At 55.6% G+C, this 18,207-nt stretch overlaps 1 protein-coding gene across 38 annotated transcripts in view; it reads right to left on the reverse strand.

Annotated features, from left to right (window-relative positions):
* Positions 1-18,207, reverse strand: part of LOC136789574 (uncharacterized) — a 266,555-nt gene that overhangs the window by 201,375 nt on the left and 46,973 nt on the right. For 11 of the 38 annotated variants that reach the window (XM_066989627.1, XM_066989626.1, XM_066989630.1 and 8 more), the window contains 4 exons: positions 14,094-14,199; positions 11,797-11,843; positions 5,666-5,771; positions 3,833-4,962 (listed from right to left, as the gene is read on the reverse strand). In XM_066989627.1, coding sequence (XP_066845728.1) covers positions 4,708-4,962; positions 5,666-5,771; positions 11,797-11,843; positions 14,094-14,199 — 514 coding nt within the window. In that variant the 3' untranslated portion in view covers positions 3,833-4,707. Of the gene's footprint in view, positions 1-694; positions 3,410-3,832; positions 4,963-5,665; positions 5,772-7,208; positions 10,532-11,796; positions 13,391-14,093; positions 14,200-18,207 lie in introns of those variants that run through there. The other 27 variants (XR_010828257.1, XR_010828256.1, XR_010828255.1 and 24 more) reach the window with 18 other exon arrangements.

The following is an 18,207-nucleotide window of genomic DNA, read 5'->3' on the forward strand; positions in this document are numbered from 1 at the left end:
CGTGCTTAGGATTGCCCCGGACCAAATGCGGGACCTCGCGCTCGTAGCCCCAACTATTATTTATGACCCTATCAGCTCCACCCCAAACACGCTGGTGGCTTTTGGGCGCTGCTCCCCGCAGGCAGATCCCCGCTTTTGCCAGGGCAGGCCTTACCTTTTCAGAAGTTGCTCCACAACCTTCCCTGAGAGCCCCACTTCAACTGCTGGTGTTTCTAAGGGGGAAAGCTGCACCTCCCGCGCAGGGGGTGGCGGGGAGGAATACAAAGCCTGTGCTCAGCCCTGGCACATCACAACTGGGTTTGTGCTCAGCTGGGGAGGAGGCTTCTGGAAAAATAGGCAGTGCCCCCCAAGGCTGCCCAAGCGTGGTCCGCGGTGCCCTGCAGCAGCCCCAGGGAGAGCGGAGCTCAAACTGGCCCGACACGGCGGCAGGGACGTGGCCGTCCCCACACGCGCGGTTCCTGCCTGAGTAGGCCACAGCGCTTCTGCCTCTCTGACAGGCTTGGAGGGTAACGACATCAGAATACGCTCGCTTTAGTTTGAGGTTCCAGCCGCTACTGCCATCGGGATGGCACACGGGGACGGGGCTGGGGCTGGGGCTGGGGGCAGGCAACCACAGGCAGCTTTAACATCTCAGTCCTCCCCGTCGGCCATCTCCCAGCTACCACGCGGGCCACTCAGTGCGACCAGACACCAATTCACCCAAGGCAACAAAAATATTTACAGAGCTACACCTCTCCTCGTAACTGTTTGTTGTTTACGGCTGAAACCACTCCTGGGATAGGATATGCCACCTGGACTGAGCAAAGCCTTTGATACGGTCCCTCACCACATTCTTCTCTCTAAATTGGAGAGGTATGGATTTGAAGGATGGACTGCTGGGCGGATAAAGAATTGGTTGGCTGGTCGCAGCCAAAGGGTTGTGGTCAACGGCTCTATGTCTGGGTGGAGGCCGGTCACAAGCGGTGTCCCTCAGGGGTCGGCCTCGGGACCGGTGCTCTTCAACATCTTTAGCAATGACACAGACGACGGAATCGAGCAAGTTTGCAGATGACACCAAGCTGAGCGGTGCAGTCGATACAACAGAGGGAAGGGATGCCGTCCGGAGGGACCTGGACAGGCCGGAGAAGTGGGCCCATGAGAACCTAATGAGGTTCAACAAGGCCAAGTGCAAGGCGTTGACCTTGGGCTGGGGCAATCCCAGGTATTTCTATAGACTGGGAGAAGAAGAACTTGAGAGCAGCCCTGCGGAGAAGGACTTGGGGGTCCTGATGGACGAGAAGCTGGACACGAGCCAGCAGCGCGCGCTTGCAGCCCGGAAGGCCAACTGTGTCCTGGGCTGCATTAACAAAGGGGTGGCCAGCAGGGAGAGGGAGGTGATTATCCCCCTCTACCCTGCTCTTGGGAGACCCCACCTGGAATACTGCGTGCAGGCCTGGGGCCCCCAGCACAAGAAGGATGTGGAGCTCTTGGAAAGGTCAGTCTCACCTCCGTCCCTGGAAAGGTGTTGGAACAGCTGGAAAGGTGTTGGAACAGCTTGTTCTGGATGCCATCTCCAAGCCATTGGAAGAGAAGGAGGTTATGAGGAGTAGTCAGCATGGATTCACCAAGGGGAAATCGTGCTCGACCGACCTCGTTGCCTTCTATGATGGCATCACCAGCTGCGTTGATGGAGGGAGAGCAGTGGATGTCATCTACCTTGACTTTAGCAAGGCTTCCGATACTGTCTCCCACGACGTCCTGCTAGCAAAGCTGAGAAAGCGTGGGATAGACGAGTGGACGGTAAGGTGGGTTGAGACCTGGCTGACCGGCCGAGCTCAGAGGGTGGTGATCGGCGGCGCAGAGTCCGGCTGCAGCCCTGTGACTAGCGGTGTTCCCCAGGGGTCGGTGCTGGGTCCGGTCTTGTTCAACATCTTCATCGCCGACCTTGACGAGGGAATAGTGTCCACCCTCAGCAAGTACGCCGATGATACAAAGCTGGGAGGAGTGGCCGACACGCCAGAAGGCTGTGCTGCCATTCAGCGAGACCTGGGCGGGCTGGAGAGCTGGGCAGGAAGAAGCCAAATGAAGTTTAACAAGAGCAAGCGTAGAGTCCTGCACCTGGGAAGGAACAACCGCGTGTATCAGTACAGGCTGGGGGATGACCTGCTGGAGAGGAGCGCTGCGGAGAAGGACCCGGGGGTCCTGGTGGACGACAGGTTGACCATGAGCCAGCGGCGTGCCCTGGTGGCCAAGAAGGCCAATGGGATCCTGGCGTGCGTTAAAAGGAGCGTGGCCAGCAGGTCAAGGGAGGTGATCCTCCCCCTCTACTCTGCCTTGGGCAGGCCTCGCCTGGAGTACCGTGTCCGGTTCTGGGCTCCCCAGTACAAAAAGAGAGACAGGGATCTCCTGGAAAGAGTCCAGCGGAGGGCAACAAAGATGATACGGGGCCTGGAGCATCTCCCCTATGAGCAAAGACTGAGAGACCTGGGCCTGTTCAGCCTTGAGAAGAGAAGACTGAGAGGGGATCTTATCAATGATTACAAATATCTTAAGTGTGGGAGACAGTGGGACTTGGCCACCCTCTTTTCAGTGGTTTGTGGGGATAGGACAAGGGGCAACGGCCAAAAACTGGAGCACAGGAAGTTCCGCACCAACATGCGAAAGAACTTCTTCACGGTGAGGGTGACGGAGCGCTGGAACAGGCTGCCCGGGGAGGTTGTGGAGTCTCCTTCTCCGGAGATATTCAAGGCCCGTCTGGACGCCTACCTGGGCAGCCTGCTCTAGGGAACCTGCTCTGGCAGGGGGGTTGGACCCGACGATCTCTTGAGGTCCCTTCCAACCCCTACGAATCTGTATATACAGGAGTAAAAATACACGTGTTGATAGCGATAGGACAAGGGGGAATGGTTTTAAACTAAGACAGGGGAGATTTAGCTTAGATATTAGGAGAAAGTTTTTCACTCAGAGGGTGGTGAGGCACTGGAACGGGTTGCCCAGAGAGGTTCTGGATGCCCCATCCCTGGAGGCATTCAAGGCCAGGCTGGACGCGGCTCTGGGCAGCCTGCTCTAGTGGTTGGCAACGCTGCCCAGAGCAGGGGGGTTGAAACTAGATGATCTTTAAGGTGCTTTTCAACCCAGGCCATTCTATGGTTCTATGATATGCTCTTTGAAAGCGTACAGGCTAAAGGAAGGGTCAAATTGGTGCCTCGGGGGCAAATTTCTTCGCCTTCTACGGTTGTCTAACAGTGCCTATTAAGCAAAGAGATTACCAATCGTCTTCCTCCTCTACTTTCTCAGGAATTAAACACCTTTTGTGAAAGACTACAAGCGCTGATAGCATTAGCTAGACCGACTGGGGAACAGTTGAACACGTAAATACTTACTCAAGGTCCATTTGCACAGGTTTCTTTGAGCAGTTCCATGGGCTCTTCTACGTCAACAAAACAGACCAATGAAAGAGACCAAGGACAAATACAGAAACAGAACAGTTGATCAAGTGCCAATTTAAGAAGCTTTCCCTGAAAGGGCAACAGCATCTCCACCTCCACCCACCCCTCCCCTCCCCTCCCCTCCCCTCCCCTCCCCTCCCCCCCCCCCCCCCCCCCCAAGTAGTTGACTTCCACAACTATTTTCATCTGACCCCGCAAACGGCAAATTCTATATTACTTCGAGTAGAACAAGGGCTGTTTCTTGTTTCGGTTTGGTTTTTATCATTCAGCTTCTTCAAAAGACTTTAGTCATTCACAGCTGCAATCGTTAACCCCGCAAACAGATCCAGTAACAAAGATCATTCCTCCTGCTAAGGAATCGAGTTTCTTTGTGAGGAACGGAGTCACAAAAATCATTTCATTAGCAAGTTTCAAACACTAAAAATATTTAATAGCATTTTAACGCTCCCACGCTCCAGTAAGCCTTGAACGTAACCGCAATTAAACAAGGAGCACAGCAAAGCCAGAGGTCTAACAAAGCACGAGAGGTGATCGCATTTAAACGCCTTATGGTGCCTTTAGCTAATCCTTCTTCTAGTTCCTGAACAACGGACTTCGTTTAGGAAAAAAAAAGACTCTAAAAATACATACAAAAAAATAAAGGGAACGGCAGCCGAGTCTTGAACGTTCAGAAGCCGACTCAAGCATCCCAGAGCCTTCTACGCTTTGAAAAGCGTCTGTGGGAGAAATTACTTCTCGAAGTTGCGAAACCCACGACTGAAAAGAAAGCGGTAGCAAAACTCCTACGGTAGTCAAGAACAGGCTGACAAGCACCTGTCAGAAATCACACCGGGTAGAGTTTATTCTGCCTCCTCGGGACAGGGGCAGACAACAGACGATGCCTGGAAGCTTTCTTCCAACCTTATTCTTCTCTGGTTCTACATCTGCCAGTCCTCGATGCGGCTGTTTCGCAATAAAAGCACGCCCTTTTATTTGGGAGCAGGGGGAAGATAGCAAGGCCTCAAACACACAGCACATCCTAGATCGTCTTAGGGAGATGGAGACCCACAGGACCGCCGAGCGCTTCTATCTTCGCGTTTCAAATGACTGGGCAAACCACCATCTACACGACACTGTCAACAGACCGAAACATTCTTTTAACTTGCAGAACTATTTCCATCGGCAAGACACACAAGACAGAGGTCATATCCCCATGCTCCATCTTTATTGTGCAAGTGCTGCTCAAAGCTCTTTATTACCCTCCATAGACAGCCGTCCAGGAAAAAAAAAAAAAAAAAAATCATACGTCAACAGGGGCTAGATTGACGGGCAACATATGAAACCTACTCGGCGGCGACCCGTACGCGTGCAGTGACGCCTGCGGTGCAAAAACCTTAGCCAGGAGGCCGGCCCAACTGACCGCCACCCAGAATACGTAGATGTACACGACAGCCCGAAGGGCCCGAGGGTGGGCATTCACAGCCATCCGGAATCCATTGGTCAGGTCCAGGTTAGCAGCACACTTCTTGCCAACAACCATTACACGCCCAAGAAGCTGGAAAAAGGAAATAACGTTACCTAACATAACGTGCCACGACGCACAGAACGAACGCGAGCGGAGAACCATCCACAGAACACGGTTAGCTAATCCTTCACGATTCAACCGCTGCTCTTTGAATTACCCTCTAGACAGGAACAGACTACAAAACAGTCACAGAAGCTAAATTTGTCTCGGGGGTTAAAGCCCCCGTCATAGCTTCGGGCAACGTAAGCCGCTCTGGCGGAAAATAAAAGCTTCACGGTGCCTTTTCTTTTGCGTGGCCTCACAAAGCCTTGGAACTTGACTTGCATAGCTAACAGCGAAACAAACACCCAGCGCCGCTCAACCAGCTTTCCCTTTCCTCGCCTCTGACCTGCCCAAACCCCAAGCCCTCTTCTGCATAGTCAAAGTACCACCGCCGCTGTCTGGAAACCGTGAAAACGGGCATCAGACCGTACTTCGGAACAACACTGCTTTTTGCACTACAAGCGCGTAGCCGGAGACCAGCATCGCTTTATATCGCCGCTCTTAGTCAAAAAGCTCAACTCCATTACAAGCTAGAGGCAAAAGACTACAGCATCGGAAAACCCAAAATAGCCTACTGTGCGCCCCTCCGCAACATCCAGAGGAAAAGAGGGGACGGGAAAGAGTCTAGGAAGTTACAAACTAGTTACAGGTACAGCCAGCCTAGCGAAAAGAAAGCTCCCACAGTACTCACGGGTCCGCCAGAATCTTCTGCTTCACATAACCGGACAACTGCCTTCTCAGGAAGGACTAGGAAAAAACACTGGAGCCTGAGGCGAACTATCACGGAACGCAAGGCGCTGGAGGAAGAGTAAACAGTTACAACGCAGTCAGCTTCAGAGAAAGGCAACAGCTTAAGCAAATCACTATGCCCCACCGAACTCGTCCTACCGAAGCAGATTATCAGGTACCCCAAACGCGCACGACAAAACAGCGATTCTTCTTAAGCGATCTTTGAATAGGCAAAGTTCTCTACCTTCTACACGCAAAACACACAAGCGGCAAACAATTGCTAACTGTCCTTCAGTTATGTCCAAATATTGCCTCGGCCAGAGGTAGGAAGGCATCTTCAAAGAACCCGGAGTAATCCGGCTGAGGCTGTATAAACTCTCCGTCCTCGATAACGCCACGTACTCAGGGGAAAGAACATTCCAAGTTAGCCCGTTACGGCCGGCTCTACGTCAGACACCTCCAGACCGAGGCCAAGGTATCACCTGCGAAACACGAATACCACCGATCTGTAGGAAACCATCGACTCGCAACTAATTGCGAGGGAACTCCCCAAATCACCAGCAGACCGAAACTGCATACGGCACCAGAAGCAGGATCCAGCACGCAAGGTGACGGGGGCAACGAGACAGCCGAGTACTTCAGATTAGCGACTTCCGGCAGTTTTATTTATTTTAGATGCGACTGAAACAGCGCCGATAAGACTCGATTCCACAGATGCTTTGCACTTCTTACTCACCATCGCCTTTCACTGCGCGACAATCGAGAATTACGAGCCTTCCTCACACTTCTCCCCCCTATAACATCGCTCAACTGTGAAACAGGCCTTCGGTACAGCGAGCTAAGCAAATTCAAGACCATTCGCTATAGCCAACTACACTCCAAAAGCAGTTCTAAGTTCCCCCCCCGCCTCAAGTGAGGACCAGCAGCCTGCGGGATTGACTGGCTTCTAGATGTTTAAGAAAGCTAGGAAAAGCTGCAATTCTTCCCTTTCACAAGCCACTTTGGAGAGAGCGTGCGCTCGCGTGCGCGGTGGGGGTGGTGCCATAACCAAAGCCTAGCACGGCCGAGCCGGGGCGTCTCTAGAACGCTGTCACGAGGCGCATCAAGACCTGCGTTTCTGCTACGCAGAAATGACTGATTACGGTCACTACTGCGATGCTCGCTGCCTATACGCAGGCAGTCCGAACCCCCAAGGAGACCGACTGCGCCGGCGACCCAGTACGCGCCGTGGCACCCCGGGGGCAGGCGGGACGCGCACCGAAGAAGCGCGGGGTTTTAGAGGCGCTGCAGTAGAGAGCGCCACGAGCCGGAGAGACCCCGACCGACCGACCGACCGACCGTCCGTCCGTCCGTCCCTCCCTGCCTCCCTCCCTCCCTCCCGCAGCAAGGCCACCACCCGCCCTGCCGCACTCCCGGGACCCGCGACGGGCCCTCGTTTCAGAGGGCCTGCGAGCGGCCGAGGGAAGGAAGGAAAGAGAAGACTCGCACGACGACGCCGCGGCTACCTCCTCGCCCACGACCGCTCATCCTCACGGAGAACGTTGGCGGGGACCTCCTTGCCCTTGCAGGCGACCTCTCCGAAAGCGGCTGCAGCGGCAGCGCCGCCGCCGGGCCAGGCGGCCTGCGCCCTAACGATCCCGTCGGCCATGACGGCGCCCGCTCGGTACAACGCCCCCTCCCTTCCCGCACTCGGCCCGGCCCTCCGCGGCGCTCATTGGGCCGACAGATCGCCGCCGACCGCTCCCGCGCCTCGATTGGCTGCCTCGCCTGCCCTCTTCCCTTGTCCCCGCCCTCTCGGCGGCTCCGCTCCCGTCGACCCGGTGCTTATCGGCGCTCAGGGAGGTCGCGTGCCCTCGGGGCGCGGAGGGATCCGACCGGGAGGGAGGAAGTGGGCGCCCGAAAACGGGCTGGGCGGCTCCGCGGAGGGAAGCCGGGCCCTGCACGGCTGGGAAACGAGCTCCACAGAACGGTTGCTCCGATCATAGAATCATAGCATGGCTTGGCTTGGCAGGGACCTTACTTAAAGATCACCTAATTCCAACCCCCCCGCCCTGGGCAGGGACACCTTCCACTAGACCACGTTGCTCAAAGCCCCATCCAACCTGGCCTTAAACACTTCCAGGGACGGGGCATCCGCCACTTCTCCTGGCAACCCGTTCCAGTGCCTCACCCCCCTCTCAGGAAAGAATCTCTTCCAACTATCCAGTCTAAGTCTACCCTCTTTGAGTTTAAAACCATTACTCCTTGCCCTATCGCTCCTCTCCCTGACAAAGAGTCCCTCCCCAGCTTTCCTGTAGGGCCCCCCCTTTGGGTACTGGAAGGCCCCTCCAAGGTCTCCCCGGAGCCTTCTCTTCTCTCTCCAGGCTGAACCACCCCAACTCCCTCAGCCTGCCTTCCTGGGAGAGGTGCCCCAGCCCCCTGGTCATCTTCGTGGCCCTCCTCTGGACGCGTTCTAGTACGTCCCCGTCCTTCTTGTGCTGGGGGCCCCAGAGCTGAACACAGTACTTACTCTAGGTGGGGCCTCACAAGAGCACAGCAGCAGAGAGGGAGAATCACCTCCCTCGACTTGCCGGCCGCCCTCCTTTTGATGCGGCCCAGGATACGGGTGGCTTTCCGGGCTGCAAGCGTCCATTGCATTGCCGGCTCCGGTTGACGAGCTTCTCATCAACCAACGCCCCCAGGCCCTTCTCCTCAGAGCTGCTCTCCATCCATTCTCCGCCCAGCCTGGATTCGTGCTTAGGATTGCCCCGGACCAAATGCGGGACCTCGCGCTCGTAGCCCCAACTATTATTTATGACCCTATCAGCTCCACCCCAAACACGCTGGTGGCTTTTGGGCGCTGCTCCCCGCAGGCAGATCCCCGCTTTTGCCAGGGCAGGCCTTACCTTTTCAGAAGTTGCTCCACAACCTTCCCTGAGAGCCCCACTTCAACTGCTGGTGTTTCTAAGGGGGAAAGCTGCACCTCCCGCGCACGGGGTGGCGGGGAGGAATACAAAGCCTGTGCTCAGCCCTGGCACATCACAACTGGGTTTGTGCTCAGCTGGGGAGGAGGCTTCTGGAAAAATAGGCAGTGCCCCCCAAGGCTGCCCAAGCGTGGTCCGCGGTGCCCTGCAGCAGCCCCAGGGAGAGCGGAGCTCAAACTGGCCCGACACGGCGGCAGGGACGTGGCCGTCCCCACACGCGCGGTTCCTGCCTGAGTAGGCCACAGCGCTTCTGCCTCTCTGACAGGCTTGGAGGGTAACGACATCAGAATACGCTCGCTTTAGTTTGAGGTTCCAGCCGCTACTGCCATCGGGATGGCACACGGGGACGGGGCTGGGGCTGGGGCTGGGGGCAGGCAACCACAGGCAGCTTTAACATCTCAGTCCTCCCCGTCGGCCATCTCCCAGCTACCACGCGGGCCACTCAGTGCGACCAGACACCAATTCACCCAAGGCAACAAAAATATTTACAGAGCTACACCTCTCCTCGTAACTGTTTGTTGTTTACGGCTGAAACCACTCCTGGGATAGGATATGCCACCTGGACTGAGCAAAGCCTTTGATACGGTCCCTCACCACATTCTTCTCTCTAAATTGGAGAGGTATGGATTTGAAGGATGGACTGCTGGGCGGATAAAGAATTGGTTGGCTGGTCGCAGCCAAAGGGTTGTGGTCAACGGCTCTATGTCTGGGTGGAGGCCGGTCACAAGCGGTGTCCCTCAGGGGTCGGCCTCGGGACCGGTGCTCTTCAACATCTTTAGCAATGACACAGACGACGGAATCGAGCAAGTTTGCAGATGACACCAAGCTGAGCGGTGCAGTCGATACAACAGAGGGAAGGGATGCCGTCCGGAGGGACCTGGACAGGCCGGAGAAGTGGGCCCATGAGAACCTAATGAGGTTCAACAAGGCCAAGTGCAAGGCGTTGACCTTGGGCTGGGGCAATCCCAGGTATTTCTATAGACTGGGAGAAGAAGAACTTGAGAGCAGCCCTGCGGAGAAGGACTTGGGGGTCCTGATGGACGAGAAGCTGGACACGAGCCAGCAGCGCGCGCTTGCAGCCCGGAAGGCCAACTGTGTCCTGGGCTGCATTAACAAAGGGGTGGCCAGCAGGGAGAGGGAGGTGATTATCCCCCTCTACCCTGCTCTTGGGAGACCCCACCTGGAATACTGCGTGCAGGCCTGGGGCCCCCAGCACAAGAAGGATGTGGAGCTCTTGGAAAGGTCAGTCTCACCTCCGTCCCTGGAAAGGTGTTGGAACAGCTGGAAAGGTGTTGGAACAGCTTGTTCTGGATGCCATCTCCAAGCCATTGGAAGAGAAGGAGGTTATGAGGAGTAGTCAGCATGGATTCACCAAGGGGAAATCGTGCTCGACCGACCTCGTTGCCTTCTATGATGGCATCACCAGCTGCGTTGATGGAGGGAGAGCAGTGGATGTCATCTACCTTGACTTTAGCAAGGCTTCCGATACTGTCTCCCACGACGTCCTGCTAGCAAAGCTGAGAAAGCGTGGGATAGACGAGTGGACGGTAAGGTGGGTTGAGACCTGGCTGACCGGCCGAGCTCAGAGGGTGGTGATCGGCGGCGCAGAGTCCGGCTGCAGCCCTGTGACTAGCGGTGTTCCCCAGGGGTCGGTGCTGGGTCCGGTCTTGTTCAACATCTTCATCGCCGACCTTGACGAGGGAATAGTGTCCACCCTCAGCAAGTACGCCGATGATACAAAGCTGGGAGGAGTGGCCGACACGCCAGAAGGCTGTGCTGCCATTCAGCGAGACCTGGGCGGGCTGGAGAGCTGGGCAGGAAGAAGCCAAATGAAGTTTAACAAGAGCAAGCGTAGAGTCCTGCACCTGGGAAGGAACAACCGCGTGTATCAGTACAGGCTGGGGGATGACCTGCTGGAGAGGAGCGCTGCGGAGAAGGACCCGGGGGTCCTGGTGGACGACAGGTTGACCATGAGCCAGCGGCGTGCCCTGGTGGCCAAGAAGGCCAACGGGATCCTGGCGTGCGTTAAAAGGAGCGTGGCCAGCAGGTCAAGGGAGGTGATCCTCCCCCTCTACTCTGCCTTGGGCAGGCCTCGCCTGGAGTACCGTGTCCGGTTCTGGGCTCCCCAGTACAAAAAGAGAGACAGGGATCTCCTGGAAAGAGTCCAGCGGAGGGCAACAAAGATGATACGGGGCCTGGAGCATCTCCCCTATGAGCAAAGACTGAGAGACCTGGGCCTGTTCAGCCTTGAGAAGAGAAGACTGAGAGGGGATCTTATCAATGATTACAAATATCTTAAGTGTGGGAGACAGTGGGACTTGGCCACCCTCTTTTCAGTGGTTTGTGGGGATAGGACAAGGGGCAACGGCCAAAAACTGGAGCACAGGAAGTTCCGCACCAACATGCGAAAGAACTTCTTCACGGTGAGGGTGACGGAGCGCTGGAACAGGCTGCCCGGGGAGGTTGTGGAGTCTCCTTCTCCGGAGATATTCAAGGCCCGTCTGGACGCCTACCTGGGCAGCCTGCTCTAGGGAACCTGCTCTGGCAGGGGGGTTGGACCCGACGATCTCTTGAGGTCCCTTCCAACCCCTACGAATCTGTATATACAGGAGTAAAAATACACGTGTTGATAGCGATAGGACAAGGGGGAATGGTTTTAAACTAAGACAGGGGAGATTTAGCTTAGATATTAGGAGAAAGTTTTTCACTCAGAGGGTGGTGAGGCACTGGAACGGGTTGCCCAGAGAGGTTCTGGATGCCCCATCCCTGGAGGCATTCAAGGCCAGGCTGGACGCGGCTCTGGGCAGCCTGCTCTAGTGGTTGGCAACGCTGCCCAGAGCAGGGGGGTTGAAACTAGATGATCTTTAAGGTGCTTTTCAACCCAGGCCATTCTATGGTTCTATGATATGCTCTTTGAAAGCGTACAGGCTAAAGGAAGGGTCAAATTGGTGCCTCGGGGGCAAATTTCTTCGCCTTCTACGGTTGTCTAACAGTGCCTATTAAGCAAAGAGATTACCAATCGTCTTCCTCCTCTACTTTCTCAGGAATTAAACACCTTTTGTGAAAGACTACAAGCGCTGATAGCATTAGCTAGACCGACTGGGGAACAGTTGAACACGTAAATACTTACTCAAGGTCCATTTGCACAGGTTTCTTTGAGCAGTTCCATGGGCTCTTCTACGTCAACAAAACAGACCAATGAAAGAGACCAAGGACAAATACAGAAACAGAACAGTTGATCAAGTGCCAATTTAAGAAGCTTTCCCTGAAAGGGCAACAGCATCTCCACCTCCACCCACCCCTCCCCTCCCCTCCCTCCCCTCCCCTCCCCCCCCCCCCCCCCCCCCAAGTAGTTGACTTCCACAACTATTTTCATCTGACCCCGCAAACGGCAAATTCTATATTACTTCGAGTAGAACAAGGGCTGTTTCTTGTTTCGGTTTGGTTTTTATCATTCAGCTTCTTCAAAAGACTTTAGTCATTCACAGCTGCAATCGTTAACCCCGCAAACAGATCCAGTAACAAAGATCATTCCTCCTGCTAAGGAATCGAGTTTCTTTGTGAGGAACGGAGTCACAAAAATCATTTCATTAGCAAGTTTCAAACACTAAAAATATTTAATAGCATTTTAACGCTCCCACGCTCCAGTAAGCCTTGAACGTAACCGCAATTAAACAAGGAGCACAGCAAAGCCAGAGGTCTAACAAAGCACGAGAGGTGATCGCATTTAAACGCCTTATGGTGCCTTTAGCTAATCCTTCTTCTAGTTCCTGAACAACGGACTTCGTTTAGGAAAAAAAAAGACTCTAAAAATACATACAAAAAAATAAAGGGAACGGCAGCCGAGTCTTGAACGTTCAGAAGCCGACTCAAGCATCCCAGAGCCTTCTACGCTTTGAAAAGCGTCTGTGGGAGAAATTACTTCTCGAAGTTGCGAAACCCACGACTGAAAAGAAAGCGGTAGCAAAACTCCTACGGTAGTCAAGAACAGGCTGACAAGCACCTGTCAGAAATCACACCGGGTAGAGTTTATTCTGCCTCCTCGGGACAGGGGCAGACAACAGACGATGCCTGGAAGCTTTCTTCCAACCTTATTCTTCTCTGGTTCTACATCTGCCAGTCCTCGATGCGGCTGTTTCGCAATAAAAGCACGCCCTTTTATTTGGGAGCAGGGGGAAGATAGCAAGGCCTCAAACACACAGCACATCCTAGATCGTCTTAGGGAGATGGAGACCCACAGGACCGCCGAGCGCTTCTATCTTCGCGTTTCAAATGACTGGGCAAACCACCATCTACACGACACTGTCAACAGACCGAAACATTCTTTTAACTTGCAGAACTATTTCCATCGGCAAGACACACAAGACAGAGGTCATATCCCCATGCTCCATCTTTATTGTGCAAGTGCTGCTCAAAGCTCTTTATTACCCTCCATAGACAGCCGTCCAGGAAAAAAAAAAAAAAAAAAATCATACGTCAACAGGGGCTAGATTGACGGGCAACATATGAAACCTACTCGGCGGCGACCCGTACGCGTGCAGTGACGCCTGCGGTGCAAAAACCTTAGCCAGGAGGCCGGCCCAACTGACCGCCACCCAGAATACGTAGATGTACACGACAGCCCGAAGGGCCCGAGGGTGGGCATTCACAGCCATCCGGAATCCATTGGTCAGGTCCAGGTTAGCAGCACACTTCTTGCCAACAACCATTACACGCCCAAGAAGCTGGAAAAAGGAAATAACGTTACCTAACATAACGTGCCACGACGCACAGAACGAACGCGAGCGGAGAACCATCCACAGAACACGGTTAGCTAATCCTTCACGATTCAACCGCTGCTCTTTGAATTACCCTCTAGACAGGAACAGACTACAAAACAGTCACAGAAGCTAAATTTGTCTCGGGGGTTAAAGCCCCCGTCATAGCTTCGGGCAACGTAAGCCGCTCTGGCGGAAAATAAAAGCTTCACGGTGCCTTTTCTTTTGCGTGGCCTCACAAAGCCTTGGAACTTGACTTGCATAGCTAACAGCGAAACAAACACCCAGCGCCGCTCAACCAGCTTTCCCTTTCCTCGCCTCTGACCTGCCCAAACCCCAAGCCCTCTTCTGCATAGTCAAAGTACCACCGCCGCTGTCTGGAAACCGTGAAAACGGGCATCAGACCGTACTTCGGAACAACACTGCTTTTTGCACTACAAGCGCGTAGCCGGAGACCAGCATCGCTTTATATCGCCGCTCTTAGTCAAAAAGCTCAACTCCATTACAAGCTAGAGGCAAAAGACTACAGCATCGGAAAACCCAAAATAGCCTACTGTGCGCCCCTCCGCAACATCCAGAGGAAAAGAGGGGACGGGAAAGAGTCTAGGAAGTTACAAACTAGTTACAGGTACAGCCAGCCTAGCGAAAAGAAAGCTCCCACAGTACTCACGGGTCCGCCAGAATCTTCTGCTTCACATAACCGGACAACTGCCTTCTCAGGAAGGACTAGGAAAAAACACTGGAGCCTGAGGCGAACTATCACGGAACGCAAGGCGCTGGAGGAAGAGTAAACAGTTACAACGCAGTCAGCTTCAGAGAAAGGCAACAGCTTAAGCAAATCACTATGCCCCACCGAACTCGTCCTACCGAAGCAGATTATCAGGTACCCCAAACGCGCACGACAAAACAGCGATTCTTCTTAAGCGATCTTTGAATAGGCAAAGTTCTCTACCTTCTACACGCAAAACACACAAGCGGCAAACAATTGCTAACTGTCCTTCAGTTATGTCCAAATATTGCCTCGGCCAGAGGTAGGAAGGCATCTTCAAAGAACCCGGAGTAATCCGGCTGAGGCTGTATAAACTCTCCGTCCTCGATAACGCCACGTACTCAGGGGAAAGAACATTCCAAGTTAGCCCGTTACGGCCGGCTCTACGTCAGACACCTCCAGACCGAGGCCAAGGTATCACCTGCGAAACACGAATACCACCGATCTGTAGGAAACCATCGACTCGCAACTAATTGCGAGGGAACTCCCCAAATCACCAGCAGACCGAAACTGCATACGGCACCAGAAGCAGGATCCAGCACGCAAGGTGACGGGGGCAACGAGACAGCCGAGTACTTCAGATTAGCGACTTCCGGCAGTTTTATTTATTTTAGATGCGACTGAAACAGCGCCGATAAGACTCGATTCCACAGATGCTTTGCACTTCTTACTCACCATCGCCTTTCACTGCGCGACAATCGAGAATTACGAGCCTTCCTCACACTTCTCCCCCCTATAACATCGCTCAACTGTGAAACAGGCCTTCGGTACAGCGAGCTAAGCAAATTCAAGACCATTCGCTATAGCCAACTACACTCCAAAAGCAGTTCTAAGTTCCCCCCCCGCCTCAAGTGAGGACCAGCAGCCTGCGGGATTGACTGGCTTCTAGATGTTTAAGAAAGCTAGGAAAAGCTGCAATTCTTCCCTTTCACAAGCCACTTTGGAGAGAGCGTGCGCTCGCGTGCGCGGTGGGGGTGGTGCCATAACCAAAGCCTAGCACGGCCGAGCCGGGGCGTCTCTAGAACGCTGTCACGAGGCGCATCAAGACCTGCGTTTCTGCTACGCAGAAATGACTGATTACGGTCACTACTGCGATGCTCGCTGCCTATACGCAGGCAGTCCGAACCCCCAAGGAGACCGACTGCGCCGGCGACCCAGTACGCGCCGTGGCACCCCGGGGGCAGGCGGGACGCGCACCGAAGAAGCGCGGGGTTTTAGAGGCGCTGCAGTAGAGAGCGCCACGAGCCGGAGAGACCCCGACCGACCGACCGACCGTCCGTCCGTCCGTCCGTCCCTCCCTGCCTCCCTCCCTCCCTCCCGCAGCAAGGCCACCACCCGCCCTGCCGCACTCCCGGGACCCGCGACGGGCCCTCGTTTCAGAGGGCCTGCGAGCGGCCGAGGGAAGGAAGGAAAGAGAAGACTCGCACGACGACGCCGCGGCTACCTCCTCGCCCACGACCGCTCATCCTCACGGAGAACGTTGGCGGGGACCTCCTTGCCCTTGCAGGCGACCTCTCCGAAAGCGGCTGCAGCGGCAGCGCCGCCGCCGGGCCAGGCGGCCTGCGCCCTAACGATCCCGTCGGCCATGACGGCGCCCGCTCGGTACAACGCCCCCTCCCTTCCCGCACTCGGCCCGGCCCTCCGCGGCGCTCATTGGGCCGACAGATCGCCGCCGACCGCTCCCGCGCCTCGATTGGCTGCCTCGCCTGCCCTCTTCCCTTGTCCCCGCCCTCTCGGCGGCTCCGCTCCCGTCGACCCGGTGCTTATCGGCGCTCAGGGAGGTCGCGTGCCCTCGGGGCGCGGAGGGATCCGACCGGGAGGGAGGAAGTGGGCGCCCGAAAACGGGCTGGGCGGCTCCGCGGAGGGAAGCCGGGCCCTGCACGGCTGGGAAACGAGCTCCACAGAACGGTTGCTCCGATCATAGAATCATAGCATGGCTTGGCTTGGCAGGGACCTTACTTAAAGATCACCTAATTCCAACCCCCCCGCCCTGGGCAGGGACACCTTCCACTAGACCACGTTGCTCAAAGCCCCATCCAACCTGGCCTTAAACACTTCCAGGGACGGGGCATCCGCCACTTCTCCTGGCAACCCGTTCCAGTGCCTCACCCCCCTCTCAGGAAAGAATCTCTTCCAACTATCCAGTCTAAGTCTACCCTCTTTGAGTTTAAAACCATTACTCCTTGCCCTATCGCTCCTCTCCCTGACAAAGAGTCCCTCCCCAGCTTTCCTGTAGGGCCCCCCCTTTGGGTACTGGAAGGCCCCTCCAAGGTCTCCCCGGAGCCTTCTCTTCTCTCTCCAGGCTGAACCACCCCAACTCCCTCAGCCTGCCTTCCTGGGAGAGGTGCCCCAGCCCCCTGGTCATCTTCGTGGCCCTCCTCTGGACGCGTTCTAGTACGTCCCCGTCCTTCTTGTGCTGGGGGCCCCAGAGCTGAACACAGTACTTACTCTAGGTGGGGCCTCACAAGAGCACAGCAGCAGAGAGGGAGAATCACCTCCCTCGACTTGCCGGCCGCCCTCCTTTTGATGCGGCCCAGGATACGGGTGGCTTTCCGGGCTGCAAGCGTCCATTGCATTGCCGGCTCCGGTTGACGAGCTTCTCATCAACCAACGCCCCCAGGCCCTTCTCCTCAGAGCTGCTCTCCATCCATTCTCCGCCCAGCCTGGATTCGTGCTTAGGATTGCCCCGGACCAAATGCGGGACCTCGCGCTCGTAGCCCCAACTATTATTTATGACCCTATCAGCTCCACCCCAAACACGCTGGTGGCTTTTGGGCGCTGCTCCCCGCAGGCAGATCCCCGCTTTTGCCAGGGCAGGCCTTACCTTTTCAGAAGTTGCTCCACAACCTTCCCTGAGAGCCCCACTTCAACTGCTGGTGTTTCTAAGGGGGAAAGCTGCACCTCCCGCGCACGGGGTGGCGGGGAGGAATACAAAGCCTGTGCTCAGCCCTGGCACATCACAACTGGGTTTGTGCTCAGCTGGGGAGGAGGCTTCTGGAAAAATAGGCAGTGCCCCCCAAGGCTGCCCAAGCGTGGTCCGCGGTGCCCTGCAGCAGCCCCAGGGAGAGCGGAGCTCAAACTGGCCCGACACGGCGGCAGGGACGTGGCCGTCCCCACACGCGCGGTTCCTGCCTGAGTAGGCCACAGCGCTTCTGCCTCTCTGACAGGCTTGGAGGGTAACGACATCAGAATACGCTCGCTTTAGTTTGAGGTTCCAGCCGCTACTGCCATCGGGATGGCACACGGGGACGGGGCTGGGGCTGGGGGCAGGCAACCACAGGCAGCTTTAACATCTCAGTCCTCCCCGTCGGCCATCTCCCAGCTACCACGCGGGCCACTCAGTGCGACCAGACACCAATTCACCCAAGGCAACAAAAATATTTACAGAGCTACACCTCTCCTCGTAACTGTTTGTTGTTTACGGCTGAAACCACTCCTGGGATAGGATATGCCACCTGGACTGAGCAAAGCCTTTGATACGGTCCCTCACCACATTCTTCTCTCTAAATTGGAGAGGTATGGATTTGAAGGATGGACTGCTGGGCGGATAAAGAATTGGTTGGCTGGTCGCAGCCAAAGGGTTGTGGTCAACGGCTCTATGTCTGGGTGGAGGCCGGTCACAAGCGGTGTCCCTCAGGGGTCGGCCTCGGGACCGGTGCTCTTCAACATCTTTAGCAATGACACAGACGACGGAATCGAGCAAGTTTGCAGATGACACCAAGCTGAGCGGTGCAGTCGATACAACAGAGGGAAGGGATGCCGTCCGGAGGGACCTGGACAGGCCGGAGAAGTGGGCCCATGAGAACCTAATGAGGTTCAACAAGGCCAAGTGCAAGGCGTTGACCTTGGGCTGGGGCAATCCCAGGTATTTCTATAGACTGGGAGAAGAAGAACTTGAGAGCAGCCCTGCGGAGAAGGACTTGGGGGTCCTGATGGACGAGAAGCTGGACACGAGCCAGCAGCGCGCGCTTGCAGCCCGGAAGGCCAACTGTGTCCTGGGCTGCATTAACAAAGG

Source organism: Anser cygnoides, unplaced genomic scaffold, assembly GCF_040182565.1.
Source record: "Anser cygnoides isolate HZ-2024a breed goose unplaced genomic scaffold, Taihu_goose_T2T_genome scaffold_71_1, whole genome shotgun sequence".
NCBI lineage: Eukaryota > Metazoa > Chordata > Aves > Anseriformes > Anatidae > Anser > Anser cygnoides.